This window comes from Octopus sinensis, linkage group LG1, assembly GCF_006345805.1.
Source record: "Octopus sinensis linkage group LG1, ASM634580v1, whole genome shotgun sequence".
Taxonomy (NCBI): Eukaryota; Metazoa; Mollusca; class Cephalopoda; order Octopoda; family Octopodidae; genus Octopus; species Octopus sinensis.
Genome location: NC_042997.1, coordinates 168117069 through 168135830, shown reverse-complemented (window position 1 = coordinate 168135830; position 18762 = coordinate 168117069). Strand labels below are relative to the sequence as shown.

The window sequence follows — 18762 nt, the reverse complement described above, 5'->3', positions numbered from 1 at the left end:
ACATCTGTGTGTGTGTGTGTGTGTGTGTGTTTATGTGAAATAAAATATACAAAGAGAAGGAAAATATTGAGATCTGGATTCTAGTTTGTGTATGTATGATATATATATCATCACTATAGTATATGAATTGGATAAGTGTGTTCAGAATATAATTGTTGTAGGACGAGAAAAAGAGTGTGTGGAGAACAGCTGGAAGAAGAGTGGCGATTCTTCAAGGCAGCATATTTGGAGAATAGACTTCTTTGGAGTAGGTGAGAGAGTAAGAGATGTCATTTCTTTTAGAAAGAGAGAGAAGAACAAAAGTTAGTTACACTAAGCAGAAGACATATTGTATCATGTGACAAAGAGGGTAATGGATAAGTGAAGCATAGCAGCTGGCATGCCCTTGCCTTTGTTGCGTCCACTATCAGACCTACATGTAGATACGAACAAAATGGGCTGTAAAGAAAACATGCACAGATTTCCACGTTGCCCTTCATTCATTAAACTGTATGTGTGCAGGACATGATATTCAACTGAGTACAAACATAGTGTACTGCATCTGTGCATCACAAGTCTGACTGACTGCATACATGCTTTAAATTTATTCAGTAAAAGCTTCTCGGAGTTACTACAGCAAATGAAGAGAAAGAGTTGCCGGCATTAACAGACAAAAGGAAACAATATTATTTTGTTTGTCTGTTAATTACGTTTTTTTTTGTGGTATATCACAGTTGTACTTTAATTTTGATGCTAGGTAATGTATGAAGTAAAATTAAGAAACAATATTCAGAATGAAAATAGTATTAGTCCACTCATTAACTTGTTTCAGTTTTAAAGCTGCAGTCATGCTGGGGCACCACCGTTGCAAAATATAAACTTATGTATTTATTAAATACCAGTTTTGGCTTCTTTTTAAAATACCTTAGTTTTTGACTGCACAAGTATACTAGTTATGGATAAAATGCAGTTTGTGACTTCATATCTGTGTCTGAAGACCAAGACAGTAGTTACGTTATATTTGGTCATATTGATGAGACCATTGAAATCTTGCATCTGGCAATATTCGCCAACAGTGTTCCTTGACCTTTGTTTTACAAGCAGTGTCAGAGAAACTAATGTGCACTTAAAGGGTTTGTTGCCTAAATGTAGTTAATTATACTTAGTTTACATTCAGTGTACATAAACTTTTGTCAAGGTGATAAGTTTCACACTGTCTGCTAAAAATTGAAGAGAATATTGCTCATTGAGTGAATCCTGAAAAAGAAAGGAAAGAATAGTAACAAGTTTCAACGATACTTTCATCATAAATGTTTGAACATAACTTGCCTCAGTCAAAAGGAAAAATACAAACAGGAGAAATTGAACTTAATATTGTAAGTCAATGAAATTAATTTCCTATCATTTTTCCACTTATAATATTAAACTGTACCACTCTGTGGTACTTTCTTAGAGTAAGGTAGAATGTGCTGTTGAGAAATACTCTGTCATTGATGTTGTACAAGTGGTTGAAACTGCTGACTCTTTAGTTGTCTGGCACTCCATCAATTTAGCAATCTGTATAACATTAACAGACACTTAAAGCAGAGACAAATTTTATGAAAACATCCAATGCTGAAATATGGTAAACATGCTTCCATGAATTTAAACAAAATGAAAATCTTAACAGGTTGATTATCTTTCCATTCTTTTCTTTTTCTTTTAATGCTATACTGATTATTGTTGATAAATAAAAGGGAACATTTGTTGTTTGTTTGCAGCAACAGTTAATCTTTAAGAGCTCATCAACCTTTATTGAGACTAACATTTTCACTTTGTTTTTCTTCTTCCTGCTTTCTTTCTGTCAAACATTTTTTTTTCTGTCTCTTTAACTATCAAATCGTCATAAGTTGTCAAATACTAGGTTGAATTCTGAAGACCGTGATATATTGAAATTACTAAAATACATAGTATAGATATATAACACAACAGTGGTATATTTGAATCTAATGATAAATTTCCCATTTTATTAATATACAGAATTAAGGCAGCAAGCTGGCAGAATCATTACTGTGTTGGACAAAATATTTGGCAGCATTTCCTCTAGTTTTATGTTCTGAGTTAATATGCTGCTGAGGTCAACCTTGCCTTTCATCTTTTCATGGTTGATACAGTTAACATACCAGTCAAGTACCATGGGATCAATATAACCAACTACTCTCCTTCCCTCAAAATTTGCTGGCCTTGTGCCAAAATTATAGAGAAAAATTAATGTAAAAATTATCCAAAAGGCTACATTTTGTGTCTATGGGTTTCTTATTTGAGCAGGTTCATGGTGATGAGACTTATTTCAACATTAAATTATTGAGGGATCATCACCCCACTGGACAGGAAGCTAAGATAGTTCATCTTAGATATCTAAAACCTTTATTGTTGGATTTGAGATGGGGTTGAAATATACTTCCATATCAAACATTGAATGTGTTGAGCTTACACAGAGCTAGTTCTTTTTCTTTACCAGTCTATTTTTACTTTATATTCTGAAACATATTTGCATGTTATACAAAGTTTTTCTGCATATGCAGTAGTGTCTGTCAATATATTTATTTTGTTCTATGATTCCCTGACACTTAATTGCAGTATAAACTACTATTAAATGACAACATTTCTATGATTGGTGTTTTCATTGTAATCTACCTGAATATTTACTAGAATTGTGGCAACATATGGGATTAATTCAGTAATGCATTATTTTTAAACAAAAAGTCTGATTGATTAGGTCTATTAACTTCAACCACTTATCATTATTAAAATTAGTATGCTCTCTAAATGCCTTCAAATACAGTATTCTTTTCAGAAATAAACTAGCAACAATTTTCAGCTGAAAAATGCAAGCTTTGTCAAATAAGCATTTAATTGATAAGTTTGTGTGAATGGAAGAAATTTAATGAATAAATTGGTTCCTATCTAGAAAAGTGAAACATACATAGACATATTATTTAACTGCTATTTGTTCTTTTCTTATTTACCTAATAAGGACACTTTGTCACTGTGAATGTGTGTGTATGCATATATATATATATATATATTATATGTGTGTGTGTTTACATGTATGGATGTATATCATCATCATCAGTTTAAAATCCACCTTCCATGCATGGGTATATATATATATATATATATATATATATATATATATATATATATATATATATATAATTGCTTTCCTTTAATTTCCCTTTCAAAATGCTTATAAAATACTTTGCCATCCACCCAACTCTTGACATTAGTTCTCCCTAACTTAATGCAATAAAGTGTTCCCTGATGCATCCATTCTTGTTAAGTGTCCTTATGCACACCCAATGCAAGGTTCCAAGCAACCATAGTGGTGGAACATACATAGGAACTAATAATATTAATTTGTGTTTATCTTAATTTCTCCTCTGTATGTGTGTGTGTAGATACACACACACACAGACATGCTGTTTTTATTTGTGTATAACGTACATACCAGTATTTTTGGGCAATGGAATGCCAGAAAAAATATGTCATCTTTAATAGACTTTTCTTTAGGGTAATCTTTAAGGAAAGTGGTCTAGAGTAAAATGAAACCAACAATAAAGGGAAATGTAAAAATGAACTTGGATTTCCTGAATTATAGGAACTAATGAATAAATACTTTAAAATTCCTGATTCATACAACTCCCTTAACTCTTTATTTTATTTTTTTGTTTAAAAGTTCTTTGAATTTCTAAGTTTTAAACATAAGAGGTTAAGCATTATTGCCGTTAGTTATATATTTGGTGCATTTGGTTTTCACTCTTGTAGTATGATAGTCATAACATCTCTGTTCATGAAAACTTTCAAATAAATAGTTGTACCTGTTTAGTTTATTGGTTAACCAATTGACTAAGAATAATAAAAGAAGTAAACTAGACCAGTCCATGTGATTATTATTGGCATAATGACTCCCCTGATATACAATAAAATTTCATTCAACTCATAAGTTCACATCATGAATGTTGCAAACCTAATACAACAATGAACTGATTGTACCCTTTTTAAAAAAATTTTATGAGTTACTTATTTTTGATAATATCTTACTTCCAACAATGCTAGCTCAGAAAGTTAAATATTTTTTAACAATTATGTTGAGAAATGAAAACAGAAGTTTTAATAATAGCCCATTTCAAATCATTTGTATACTTGTTTTGGTTATGTGCTGTCACAGGAGAAAATATACTTGAAAATTAAAAAAAACTTTCCAAACTTTTTTTCTTCTTTTCCAAACACTCTTCTGATTTCTAAGTTTTACTTTGAAGATTCCCTGTTATACTTTTTTTACATCTTGTAATATATATTTGGCTCTTTTGATCTTATTTAGCATTTGTCATAGCATAGACACACACCTTCATTCATAAATTTCTCTCCCAATAACTTTTCAATAAATATTCATATTGCTGCTTCTTGTAACATGTGATCTCTCAATATTACTAGTGTTGGCCACAGAAATGCACCTGTTGTATAAAATTAGCTTACAAAAAATATTTTATACATTGACTGAATTATCACACATAGAATGCTTTTGTGTTATTATCTATTATAGTGGTTATTGAAACACAAAATAAAATTTTATGAAGTATAGATTTTTTTTGTAGAGCATATAATACACAAACTGAGATATGTAGTATTGTATAATAAAAAATTAAGTGTTTTGTCATTTTGCTGTTCCCATTTTTGGTTTTATATTTTATTTCTGAATCATTTCCTTGTGTTAGTAAGATTGTAAGAATTTTTGAGTGATATAATCTTATGGGAACATATATACAATGTAATTTAATGCATTTTCATTGTCATAGAAAAATGTATCATATATCTGTTATTTTTGTTGTATTACATGTTACTTTGTTGTGACCAAGAAAAAGTCTTTCTTATTCTTTTTCATAAAATTACATTATTTCTTTCATACTCAAGGTTGAATAGGTATATAAATGTTATTTACTTACATTGTGGTCATGTAACTCTGGAGTCTGTTGAAGAATTTTACTATTATCCTTCTGTCTTGTAAATGAGAAACCAATTGGCTTTGAACACCTTGTTTCTTTATTTGTTATTTGGATTTATAGCAATGGCAATGCATTGCCCGAAAGATTAAAATGCTGAACTATTTTGTGGTGCTTGTTTACATTCTAAGTTCCAAAACATGCTGTTGTTGGCTTTACCATCTGGTGATTAGGGGCAATAAAATAAGTATCAATTATTTACTTTTATTGATTCAGTCAACTATATATATATATTTCTTTTACAAATTTATGGTTTTATTCCATTGTAAGAAATTATTGTAATCTGAAGTAAGCTAAATAACTATAGTGTGGTTGTATGCTTTTGTTGACAGGATGCCACCTTAAGCAAACGGTCACGGGTAAAGACAGAACGGATGCAAGAATTTGAGAAATCCCAAGAAGACAATGTCACTCAGAAATTGTTAAAGTGTCCCAAAGATGGTTGTGGCAAAGTCTTCACAAGTGTCCCAGGATTACGCTATCATACAAAGACACATGTTGATCCTCACAGAAGATTTATTTGCGAAAAATGTGACAAAAGTTTCAAAAGGTAAGTACTGTTATATCATCTTGCTGTGTGCAATTCTTCTTTTTAAATATGTCTAACTGTTTATTTATCTGTCTTTCTGTCTGTTCTGTAATGCCAGCTGTTTGATTGATTGTTTATTTATGTCAGAAAAGCACTAGCAACCAAGAAAACTAATAAAGGTTTGAATAGGCAAAAATAGTTTCAGTAAAGTTTAGAATAGGAATTTTTGTTTTAAAGAGAAAAGAATTCTGACATATCAGTGGGGGTATTCATCAAAGAAGAAAAAGTGCCAGTTAAGGTTGTTTATCAGTTCTTTTGCCTATTTATTTATTTATTTATAGCTCTCTCTCTCTCTCTCTCTCTCTCTCTCTCTCTCTCTCTCTATATATATATATATATATATATATATATAATATATATATATATATATATATATATATATCTGTGTGTCTACATATCTCTTCACTTTCTTTACCGGTCTATCTACACACCTGTTTATACTATGTCTGTCTTCCTTTCTTTATATTGTTCTACCTATCCATCTGTCCACTCCACCCACCCCTCCTTTGTCTATCTTATTGTTATGTAATAAAATTGTATCTGTTTCCAAATCCTACATTAACCTTACTGTATGTCACCTATTGTATTGAGGAAATTGTAATACTAGTACTTACGTCAGCAGTACACCTCCATTCTCTGGGAAGTTTAATGTATGAATAAATGTGAATGTGTAATGTGTTTTGCTAAGTAGTGTCACATACAAGCCAACTTACTAGTGTCAACAATACTTCATGGTTGAAAGATTTAGACCTCCAGCTGTCAAAACACATGCTTCTGCAGAGACTTTGCCTATCTCTTTACTGTGGGGGTGTGTAAATAAAACTAATGCCTATAATCTTATCAAGACAATCTTATCACCTCCACCTTACTGCAAAGTTCTGGACACCATTCTGATTTACTGATTCTCTCTTAAATCCTCTTCCTCCTTCCCTCCCTCCTCCATCTTCCTCCTCCCCACTCTTCTGTCCTCCTCCTTTCCCATCCTCCTCCTTCCTCCTTCTCGCCCATCCTCTTCCTCCTCTCGTCGTTTCCTCCTCTCCCCTCCCCCTCCTCTTGTCCTCCTCTCGTCTTCCTCTCCCATCCTACTCCCTCCTCTTCTTCACTTCTCATTTCCCACCCCCTCTTCCCTATTCCACTCCTCATGCCCCCTTGAGTTAAGGACATTACTTTTCATCGTTTTGGTATTGATGAAATAAATGCTAATCAAGTCTTAAAGCCAATTAGCTTACCTGTAGGATCGTTACTTTGTGTCAATATAATAAATCAATAATAGCAATATTTACTTTTGCTAGTGTCACATTTCATTTTCATTCTTTCCTAAATGCATTATTTACCTGTAGTTTTCCACCACCAAATTGATGTTACTGTGTCGACTCATAAAATGCATATCAGTAGGCGTAGGAGTGGCTGTGTGGTAAGTAGCTTGCTTACCAACCACATGGTTCCGGTTTCAGTACCACTGTGTGGCACCTTGGGCAAGTGTCTTCTACTATAGCCTCGGGCCGACCAAAGCGTTGTAAGTGAATTTGGTAGATGGAATCTGAAAGAAGCCCATTGTATATATCTATATATATATATATGTATCTGTGTGTATATGTTTGTGCGTCTGTGTTTGTTCCCCCAATATTGCTTGACAGCCGATGCTGGTGCGTTTACATCCCCGTAACTTAGCAGTTTTGCAAAAGAGACTGATAGAATAAGTACTAGGCTTACAAAGAATAAGTCCTGGAGTCGATTTGCTCAACTAAAGGCGGTGCTCCAGCATGGCCATGACTGAAACAAGTAAAAGAGTTTTTTCCTTTGCTAAATACTAACCCCTGCCAACTGACTAGAAATTGAACATCAACTAGATCTAGTCTACTAATATATCTTGCAATATTGATATGCATAAATTAGGAAATATTCTGAAATATACTGAATGTAACATGTGATGTCCCAAACACCAACTGTTTTGATGGTGTGTTGCATATTGCATCTGTTTTGCTATTCATTCTGTTTACTTGTGTAGACTCTGCTGAAGTGGTGAGAAAGATAGATTTAATCTTAGTAAAATTAAGAACTGTTAATCTTATGAGGGTCAGTGTTGGCAACAATGGTAATAAAATCTAAGAGGGTGTGTAAAAGTCTGTAAGTTTGGTTGCTGTAAGGTGTTGAATAGTCTGGCTCTCTAGATTAAGGTCCTTAGACAGAGTGGTCAAGTAATAACAGGTGGAAGTAGATTGATAGAGAATAAGTCAAAAGGTAAGGACAAGAAGTGGATGCTGAGAGATAATCGCAATGAATGAAATTTGTTGTGTGTTAGGAAATGGAGAGAGAGAGAGAGAGAGAACTACTTGGTCTTAAAGGCTAGCAGGAAGTGGGAGTGTTGTACAAATTAGTGAGCAAGGTAGTTGGTGTGATAGGTGGTAGGAAGAAAGTTAGGTAGGGAAGTAAGAATTAACTAGTAATGGGTACATAGTCACATGGTTACTAAGTAGTTACATTTTAACCAAATAAACTGATAATTTAAATAGAAAGATGGAGATATAGGCGCAGGAGTGGCTGTGTGGTAAGTAGTTTGCTTATGAACCACATGGTTTCAGGTTCAGTCCCACTGCGTGGCACCTTGGGCAAGTGTCTTCTACTATAGCCTCGGGCTGACCAAAGCCTTGTGAGTGGATTTGGTAGATGGAAACTGAAAGAAGCCCATTGTATATATGTATATGTGTATATATATGTGTGTGTGTGTCTGTGTTTGTCCCCCCAACATTGCTTGAAAATCGATGCTGGTATGTTTACATCCCCGTAACTTAGCGGTTTGGCAAAAGAGACCGATAGAATAAGTCCTGGGGTTGATTTTCTCAACTAAAAGGCGGTGCTCCAGCATGGCCACAGTCAAATGACTGAAACAAGTAAAGAGTAAAGAGTTTATTCCCAGGATGCCACCACAGAAATATATTCTGTATCATGAACTACAAAAAAGAAACAACAGCCATTTAATCTACTAGATGTAAACAATAAGACCAACTGCAAGTTTGCAATGTGTTATATGAATGGTATAAGATCTGTCAAGATTGACTATGTTCCTCAGTAGATGATGCACTATCTAATGGTTGCATTTGGCATGAAACCTGAGGCAATGGAAGTAGTCCCTACTTATTTGTGTAAATGTGCACTCCTCTACCCTCAAAATTTTTAAACCTAGAAATTTGGGATGTGCTTTGTGCTTGAGAACTAAATGCTACCCATATTCATTTATAAGCTTTAAATTTATATAGTTTGTGTCCTATGAAGTTATGTACGGAAATTGGATGAAGTTGTTTAAAATGTTTTTTCGTTGTCTGAAAATTTGAAGCACTGTTTCAATTTAAGATTCTAATTTCAAAAATTATTTTGAATTAAAATTATTTGTTTAGTTGTAAGAAAATATTGGGGCTGAGTTTCAGAATATGCGTTGGAGTACATGAATATTGAATCAAGTAACATGAGATCAAAGGTTGTAATTTGAGTGAGAATTGGCTACTAGGTGGAGTTAATATTTCTAACATATCTAGCTACCTTGTAGAAATATCATTTGTTGGTATATGCTCACTAAGACAAAAGGTTGTGATTTAAAGGAGACTTTGGTTGCCATTTATAACTTGTCTAGCTACTATATAGATGTCTTTATTGTTTGTTCAAACATTGTAAGATAAATAAGGGTGTTAGGGCAATCATTTTTGATGTCATCATCATCAACATCATCATCATCATCATACGTCCATTGTCCATGGGTTGGACAGTTTGACTGGGCTGGCACACTGCGCCAGAATCCAGTCTGATTTGGCATGGTTTTCTGCAGCTGGAATCCCTTCCTAACACCAACCACTCCAAGAGTATAATGAGTGCTTTTACGTGCCACTAGCACGGGTGCCATTGCGTGACACCAGTATCTGCTACTACTACCATTTGCATGACACTGGTATCTGCCATGACTGCAATTTGCTCAGCTTCATGTGTCTTCTTCTCAAGCATGACATAAATGCCAACGGTCTTGGTCATTGCCTCCGTGAGGCCCAACACTTGAAAGAAGCTCAGACACTTTGCCTCCATGAGGCCCAACACTTGAAAGGAACTCAGCTACCTCGCCTCCTTGAGGCCTAACATTCAAAGGGTGTTTATTTTGTGTGCCACCAGCACAGATGCACTTGGCTTGCTGGTTCCTCTTAAGCAGAGCACATCGCCAAAGGTCCCAGTCACTAGTCATTGCCTCTGTGAGGTTTTCAAAGTTCGAAGGCCATGTTTCACCACCTTGTCCCATGTCGTCCTGGGTCTACCTCTACCACAGATTCCCTCCACAGTCAGAGATTGGCACTTCTTTACACAACTGTCCTCGTCCATACGCAATACATGACCATACCAGCACAGTCATTTATCTTGCACACCACATCTGATTCCTCTTATGCCTAACTTTTCTCTCAAGATGCTTACACTCTGTCAAACATACACACTGACATTGCACACCCAGTGAAGCTTACTGGCTTCGTTTCTCTCATGCCTAAGCATTTTCTCGGCTATTATAGCCCATGTTTCACTGCTATGGAGTATAGCTGTTTGTACACAGGCATCAAACAATCTGCCTTTTACTCTGAGAGAGAGTCCCTTTGTTGCCAGCAGAAGAAGCTCTCTGAACTTTGTTCAGCCTAATCTTATTCTCACAGCTATGCTCTTGGAACAACCACTTCCACTCTTCTGGTTGCCTAGATACCAGAAGCTATCTACTACCTCTAGCTTGTCCCCCTGGCAGTTGATGGAGCCTATTTTTTGTACATGTTCAGCATTTATTATGCCTGTGCACCTTCCACATACAAAAGTTAGTTTCTCTGTTAACCTTCCTTTGATGTTGCTGCACCTTTTGTGTGTCCAAAGCTTACACTGGGTGCATCTTACGGAGTTTCTACCTACACCTTTTCTACAGACTGAGCAGGGCCATCTATCTGAGGGGATTTGTGATTTGTCTGTTATCCTACTTATTTGGTTTTTACTAGGTTAATTCTAAGACCTTTTGATTCTAGACTTTGGTTGCATACCTGGAACTTCTTCTCTTGCCCAGGTAGTGATTAAGTTATAAAAGCAAGAAGAGGGGACATGTGGGATAGAGAGTCACTGAAGTGGTCACATGTGTGTGATGGAAGATTTCCAGACAATGGACATAAAATAAGAACAATAATAAACAAGTGTTGAATGAATATATAGTGTGTGTGTTTATTTGGCAAAAAAAAAAAAAAATTACCATCCTGAAATATAACAATATCTATTTCAACACGCAATTTCACATCAGGAATCTTGCAAAACAGATAATGAAAGAAATAGAGTGGAAACTGAAAGGGTGTTCTCAGAATTAAGAAAAAAGATAAGCAAGTAATTATTATGAATAGGTAATAAAGGTAATCAGTTGAGGCTGCGAGCTGGCAGAAACGTTAGCATGCTGGGCGAAATGCTTAGCAGTATTTTGTCTGTCTTTAAGTTCTGAGTTCAAATTCCGCCGAGGTTGACTTTGCCTTTCATCCTTTCAGGGTCAATAAATTAACTACCAGTAGTTTACTGGGGTTGATCTAATCAACTGGCCCTCTCCCCAAAAATTTCAGGCCTTGTGCCTATGAGATTTTATGTAAAATGCTTTTGGTTTATTTACTTTTTTTGTTTGAAATTTCTAAACTGAAATATAATAATTAAATAGGATAGTAATGGTTAGTGCAATTGGTGAATGATGCCAATATTTTATTCTTATGTGGATGATACCAAGTAGACTCTTGTAAATAAGATGTTTTCCAAACCTCTACTTCTTTGTATATAGCCATAATAAATGTGCTTTTGTTTTTTCACCATGTTAAGGAGTTGTCGTTTTTCACCTGCTTGTAACACCTATTCCTTTATCTGGTTATCCTTGTAAGAGACTCGTAACATTCTCCTATACACCCACATTTCAAACACATCGATTATGTTCTCTTTAAATTTGTTCAGAGTTTATGCTTTGCAACCATAAGTACCTATGGACCAAATGAATGCTTGCACTATCTTTGTTTTTAACTCAGGACACTTTTGCTGGTTCAGATGTTATTAAGCTTTTCCATGGATGTTATTAAACTTTTCTATGGATGTTCTAAGAAGAGACAAAAAAAATAATAAATTCAGCGTAGATAAATTAGGATTGTGAAAAAGTTGTCTTCATACTTGTCACCTAAAAGTCATGTATAGTTGAAACTTAGTGATTAATTAATGTTGAAAAAGAGTAAGGGAACACTATACTGGGAGGGATATAACAAACTGTATATGATCTCATAATAAATATGGAAACAACTAATACAAGAATAAAGTAAAACAATTTAATATATCATTCCAACTAAGCGTGTGCGTGCGTGCATATGCACACACACACAAATGCAAAGCTATCAGGAGAGGTCTAGTTGCATGCATGTATGGTAAAAAAACAAACTCTGTCTACACTCCTATAGCTGTACCTATACCTCCTTCAATCAATATGTTGGGGTGATTTCAGTTCCCATTTATTAAATCTACCTACAAGGATTTTGGTTGGCCCAGAGCTATAATAGTGGATGCTAACCCAAGATGGTGTGCAGCAGGACTGAACCTGAAACCACATGGTCAGGAAGCAAGTGTCTAAGCCAAACAGACATATCTGTGCTTAAAATATTTGCCATATTATCAGAGGTGTGTGTGTGTACGTACATATGCACCTTTTTATCTTTCACTGGTTCATCTGTAACCGTATATAGCAATTGCATTACTAATGATGGTACTCCAGCATGATCTCAGCCAAGGGCTGTGGTCATGATGGGGTACCACCTATAGTAGTATGGTTGCTAGTTTATTTCAGATTCACTTCCTGGTCCCCTCTCTGGATTTGGTTTTGGTGAAGCAGTGATTTGGACAAAGCTTCTTGGCATTTCTTGCTATGATGTGGTCTTACATGGTATATCAGATAAAAATTTATCTCAGTGTTTTTTTAACATATCCACATCTAGATCTTGTAGATTTCTGAGGTTTTTTGGCAAGACACTGAAAAGATGTGGATCCTTGAACTCTAAGCTGTTACTGTATTTGGTCCTTCTCTAGATGGAGAGGGCAAGGTGTTTGGTACTATGCAATGGCATCCAATTTGAGTAGTTTATATAGCTGTTAATCTAGATACTAGACTAGGGAGTAGAGCCTTAGTTCTTTTCTGTTGTTCCAGTAGTTCATCTTTTGTACTGAGTCAATCTTGTTGGTGTAGTGGTGTTGGATTGTCTACAGCCATGCTCTGAGTTTGATTCTTTGGGAGCAGTAGACCAATTGGCTGAGAATGAATATTCTCCATAGAATCAACATAGTTTCTTTTCCTTATGTTTTGATTGACTCAGAATCAAACCAGCCAGTCATCTGTATATTGTTGCCCTCTTAGTAATATGCACATGGAATGATGCATCATTACTTGTGGTATACATCTTTAAATAGCTTTGGACCGTACATTGTTCATTCTATTATGCTGTGACCTGAGAAAATCATTAGCGACATCTTCACATTTTAGATAATTTCTTCAGTAAAGCAGTGGTGTAAGATGTTCCTGGTTGGGAATTGTATAATTTGTTCAATGAACCTAATTTTTGTGAGATCAAGTAGATTCTGTTTGATTCTATTCTTTGCATGACATTCTTGAGATTATGTTGCCTTTGGCTCATCTGATGGAGAAGTTACCCATCAGAAGTACATTAGTGTTTTGATTTAGTTTGGCTAGTACTTCTTTTATCATTCAAAGACTTTCCTCAAATTTACCATCATGATTTGAGGCATGATATAATTTACATATTACATCAAGTTGCTTTATAAGCACTGTGAGTGTGCCACAGACTGAGTTTGAATGTGACAACTGGGTTATGGGTGTCATATAATCATGGATGTACATAAGTAACTCTACTGTGACTTCTTTATTTTCTGTCTGTACAAAACACAGCATACTTTGGTATATGTGTCTTTGCATCATTTATGTGTTTCAGTAAGTGCTATGCATATTGCATGCAGAAAACTCTCTCAGGAATGAAATTTTGCCATTGCTATTGAGCTGTAACAAGCCTCTGATATTTAGTAGTAGAAATGGTGTAATGTTTGCTATGGTAACAATGATGGCTGTCCTGGATCTGTTATTTGTAGTGTCCTCATGTGTGGGTGTGCATGACTTTGGTTAAATTTTTTTGTTATCATGACAACTGCTGTATTATTTTTCTGTGTTACACCTAAAAAATCTTTTTGCTCTACTGCTGCAGTCCACACTGCTTCTGTGTACTGTTCTTTGATGAATGCAGATAGCATACAATGTATCTGCTTTACTGCTGGTGTTTTGTGGGCTATGGGCTTCTTTGGTGTTTTTTTTTCTCTACCTTGTTTGTTAAGTGGGAGTTATTACTATCTTGATTGCTACTCTGAGCTTAACATGAGCTAACTGGTATGCCAGTATATATATAAAAAATTATTTCTTTTAATCAGAAATTGAGCTGTGCTAGGTTAAGTACTGTTGCAGTAGTTTCATTTTCTTATGCATAATTATATTCCTTTTGCATGAGTGTATGAATATATTTTGCTTAATTTGAAAGTATTAATGGTTTTGTTTTTTTCTGGAAATTCAAAATGCTGTTGTTTTAGTTTCATTTTATTAAGGATGCAGATATAATTATAAATACAAACTGAATTCATTTCTATACCCCAAATACTCAAATGCAAGTAAAATATATCTATATATATATAAAACAAAATTACTGAAACTGTAAAGCATGTTACCCCAAATCAACTGTTGATTAAAAGTTTTTCATTTAAAAGATGGTGTGTGTTACTTGGGTAGCTCTGTGACTCTATCAAGAGTTGATGGTTCAAGCCAAGATTATGTGTGTGTGTGTATACACACACATATGTAGTGAGGTGCAGGTGTGGTTGTGTAGTTGAAGTTTGCTTCTCAATCAAATGATCTTGGGTTCAGTCCCAATGTATGGCACCTTAGCTAAGTGCTTTCTATTACAACCCCTGACCGACCAGAGCCTTGTGTGTGTGTGTTTGTGTACATGCACACACACACACTCACAGTGTTTGGGCTAAATTTGACAGTTTGCATAAAAGGAAAAGAAAACATTATCCCATCAAAAAAAAAAAAACAAATAAATAAAAATATTTTAAAAACTCAAAAACCAGATTATGGCTGAGATATAAAAATTTACTCAAAATAGCCACCCTCAGCATCCACCATAGCTTCAAGATGGTTCCAGAACCTGGCACATGCATTCTTTCCTGGGAAGATCTTTGAACACCTCTCTGACCTTGGTCACCATTTGGGCCTTGATATTGCAGGTTGAATGTCTGGTGTCTTTTTCAACCATACCTCAATTTGAAAGGGAGATGGGACAGTGAAGTCATAGAGACTCTCCAGCAACCACTTCTAACTCTCTTGCTGGAGGTATGACAAGGAGCTGAATCATACTGCCACACATGTGACGTTGCAGCAACCCTCTCCAGTCATGGATTGACCACAATCTTCAGTGGTTTTGCATAACTATCTTAGGCCCTATTAAAAAATGTGAGGGTGGCATGATATCGCCCTCACTGGAGACACATCCAAAGACCTGCTAGCCATAGCTTTGTAGTCTCCATTGCAGCTGCCCATATCACATCTTACAGCCTTTACAGTGTTCACAGATTGAGCAGCAATCATGATGTGAGCATTTTGATATCTGGCATGAATCATAATGGTACAGTTAACTCATTTCCAATATTCAGATGACTCCCGATCCTCCATGTCAGCTAACTTTTTCTCAACTGTAATCTTTATGCTCTCCAATGCTGTTCACTGTTCACCAATACATCAAGCTGTTCCTGAAAAAAGGAGACTAAAAAAAAATCATCAGATTTATCCCTAACACCCTGTGTATTTATGTGTGTATGTGTGTGTGTGTGTGTGTGTGTGTGTGTGTGTGTTAGTGTCTCCTTGCCTTGACACTTCATGATAGTTTTAAATGAGCATCACTGTCGTTGCAGTGGTAGTCTTCATTTCCACTCTTCAATGAAAGCATTTTTGGACTGGGGAAATTATCTCACTTCGGAACGAAGTGGATGTCAGCAACAGAAAGGATATTTGGCTGTCTCAACAAATTCTGTTTGATCCATGCAATCACTGAAAAGTGGATGTTAAAAACGATGATGTGTATCATCACACACACACACACGCACGCACGCACGCTCACTCACACACACACACACACACACACACACACCTACACACGATTATTTTCAAAGCTGTAAACACTTCAGAAAGTACTAGAGATTTCAAGTTTTGTCTGTTGCACATTTTAAACTAAAACAAAGATTTATTTATAATGTTAGTATAGAATATGAGGAAATGTTCTGAAAAATTACTATTAGTCTTATTTGATAATAGTGCCTAATCTATAAATCTCACAAATGTTGCTGATTAATGGAAGTGGTTTTTTTTTTTGTTTGTTTTATCAAATGAAATTTATGATATAAACATACTTCAAGTCATTGTAGTTGCAGCAAGATTATGTCAGTGATGAGACTTTTTTGAACTTCATGGTTCTATTCAGAAATAAATAGTGAAATGTAAAGTTTGTGTTCTTAAATGTCAAGATGCAATTGTTTTAAAAACAAACACACACACACATGCTTGCATGTGCACATACACTCAAGGCATTGCATAGCAGGCACTCCTAAAATAAGTTGTTTGTGTGTGTTTCATTATCCTCTACTTTCAGTTGTTTAGATGTCTTAATTTTAACCTTTTCTGACTATTTATGTTGATGCTGTTGTTGCTGTCATAATTGTCGGCTCACTGCATTGTTCTTTTGAATGATTTATTTTTACCAAAGTTTAAAGCAGGTCACTTTATTATTTTTTTCTGTCCATGTACAGTTAATGTGTTGCATACATGTGTGTGTGTGTGTATATGATGATGATGATCATCATCATCATCATTGGTTTTACATCTGTTTTTCCATGCTTGCATGGGTCAGACGAATCTTATCGAAGCAAATTTTCTACAGCTTGATACTCTTATTGTCCTTTCTCTCCAAACGTTTTTCAAGAAAGGCCTTTTTCATTGCACTGGCCTTCTCTTGTCTGGTGAACATTCATTTACTCGAGAATATAAACAAAGTTACACTTTTTTCCTCTTCTATTTGTGCGAATAGCCATAGTTATGATATGGGGAATCAACAGCCATGCATACAAACATGCACACACACACGCACACGTGCGCGCGCACACACACACACACACTCACACACACACACACACACACACACACCACACACACACACACACACACACACACTATTTTATCCAAAATTTCAATTACATGGTTCTTCTTTATAATTCTCTAATATTTTAAATGTTTATTCATGTAAACAGGCATATGTACATGTTTGCTCCTCTAACCCATTGTTGCCCTTTATCTATAAGTATAAAGTTAATTGGTTTTATATTTTGCTCATTGTTCACACACTCACATCTGACTTCTGCCTCCTCTTTGTGTCATCTAGTAAACACTCTACTCTGTTGACTCTCTAAATGTCTGAGATTATTTGTTAGTAAGATTATAATTTTCTGAATTATTCATCTCATCTTAGGAGATGAAAAAAAAAAGTGTTAATACTTACATTTTCCCTATTTCAGTTAGTTTGATTTTGTGATCATCCGTTTCGTGGCCGTTTGCCAGCTCTGTCTGGCCCCCGTGTTGGTGGCACGTAAAAGCACCATCCGTTCGTGTCCGTTGCCAGCCTGGCCTGGCCCCCGTGCCGGTGACACGTAAAAGCACCATCCGTTCGTGGCCGTTTTCCAGCTCTGTCTGGCACCTGTGCGGGTGGCACGTAAAAAGCACCCACTACACTCATGGAGTGGTTGGTGTTAGGAAGGGCATCCAGCCGTAGAAACACTGCCAGATCTGACTGGGCCTGATGAAGCCTTCCAGCTTCACAGACCCCAGTTGAACCGTCCAACCCATGCTAGCATGAAAAACGGACGCTAAATGATGATGATGATGATGATGATGATGATGATCTGGTGTTTTATTCCTGGATTTATACATATAATTGAATTTGATTTGAACTAAGAGTCTACATTTCCAATCTAATGATAATAATATTTTTATAGAAAGATTTCATACATAACAAATCCACAGGAATTGTTCTGTAGTAAGAGCACTCAAGGAATGGAGTCTAACTACTTAAAAAGCTTGTTAACCATATCCGGCCAAAATATTCTACTTGCTTTATGTTAAGACTGACCAGATCCAACCTCTCACACCTACTCTAATAATGTTATTCTAAAAATATACAAACACATCATTGAAATCTTGAAGCTACAAAATAATGCGTGATTAATTCAGAGCAATGTGAATAAATAAGCATTACATTTGTCAAAGTAATCTGAATGCTAAAGGGTTATGTTGATAATTTATGTTACTGAGATGGATTGATCAATAGCAGAGGTGGGTGTTGCAAAGGCACAGTAGCCAGACTTTGGGTGAAATGGAGTAAGTTCTGGGAGTTATTTTTTGGTTTGGCGACAAAGGACTTCTCCCTACAAATGCAGGGCAAACTGTATGATGCTTGAATACAAAGGGCTTTATTGCATGAGTGTTATAGAGGATATGTAAAAGCTGCAAAGAAATGATGTAAGAATGCCTTTCTGAATATGTGTTTGAGAAATGAAGCAAAAATCACTCAATGTTAGTGGTGACAACTGTAGTGTATAAGGAGAAAAGAAAAAGGGGGTTGAAATTGTATGGGCTAATGATGTGTATGAAGAATGATAGTTGAGTGGAAGAGAGTGAAGTGATGCAGATTGATGGAGCCTGTGAAAAGGGTAGGCTGAAGAAGGTATGGGAAAAAAACTAGTGAGCTCTGCAAGATGACAAAGACTGCAACAGGTGGAGCGAACCTTTCTTAAAATGGACCCATCCAACCCATGCCATCTTGGAAAAGCATTTGTAAAAATGATGATGGTAATGACTTACTAAGTCACTGGTGTATGTATTCTTTCATTTGTAACATAGTAGTAGAGTGGATTTGAATGAGGCACATTTATTTCTAAATTATTGGTTATGATATTCTTATTTCTGAAATAAAGTCTACTATT

General features: G+C 35.5%; 1 protein-coding gene across 1 annotated transcript in view; it reads left to right on the top strand.

Moving 5' to 3' along the window:
* The window catches only part of LOC115217601 (HMG box-containing protein 1-like), a 78376-nt gene that overhangs the window by 26967 nt on the left and 32647 nt on the right, over positions 1-18762 (top strand). Inside the window, exon 2 of the mRNA XM_029787356.2 lies at positions 5354-5571. Coding sequence (XP_029643216.2) covers positions 5354-5571 — 218 coding nt within the window. The remainder of the gene's footprint in view (positions 1-5353; positions 5572-18762) is intronic.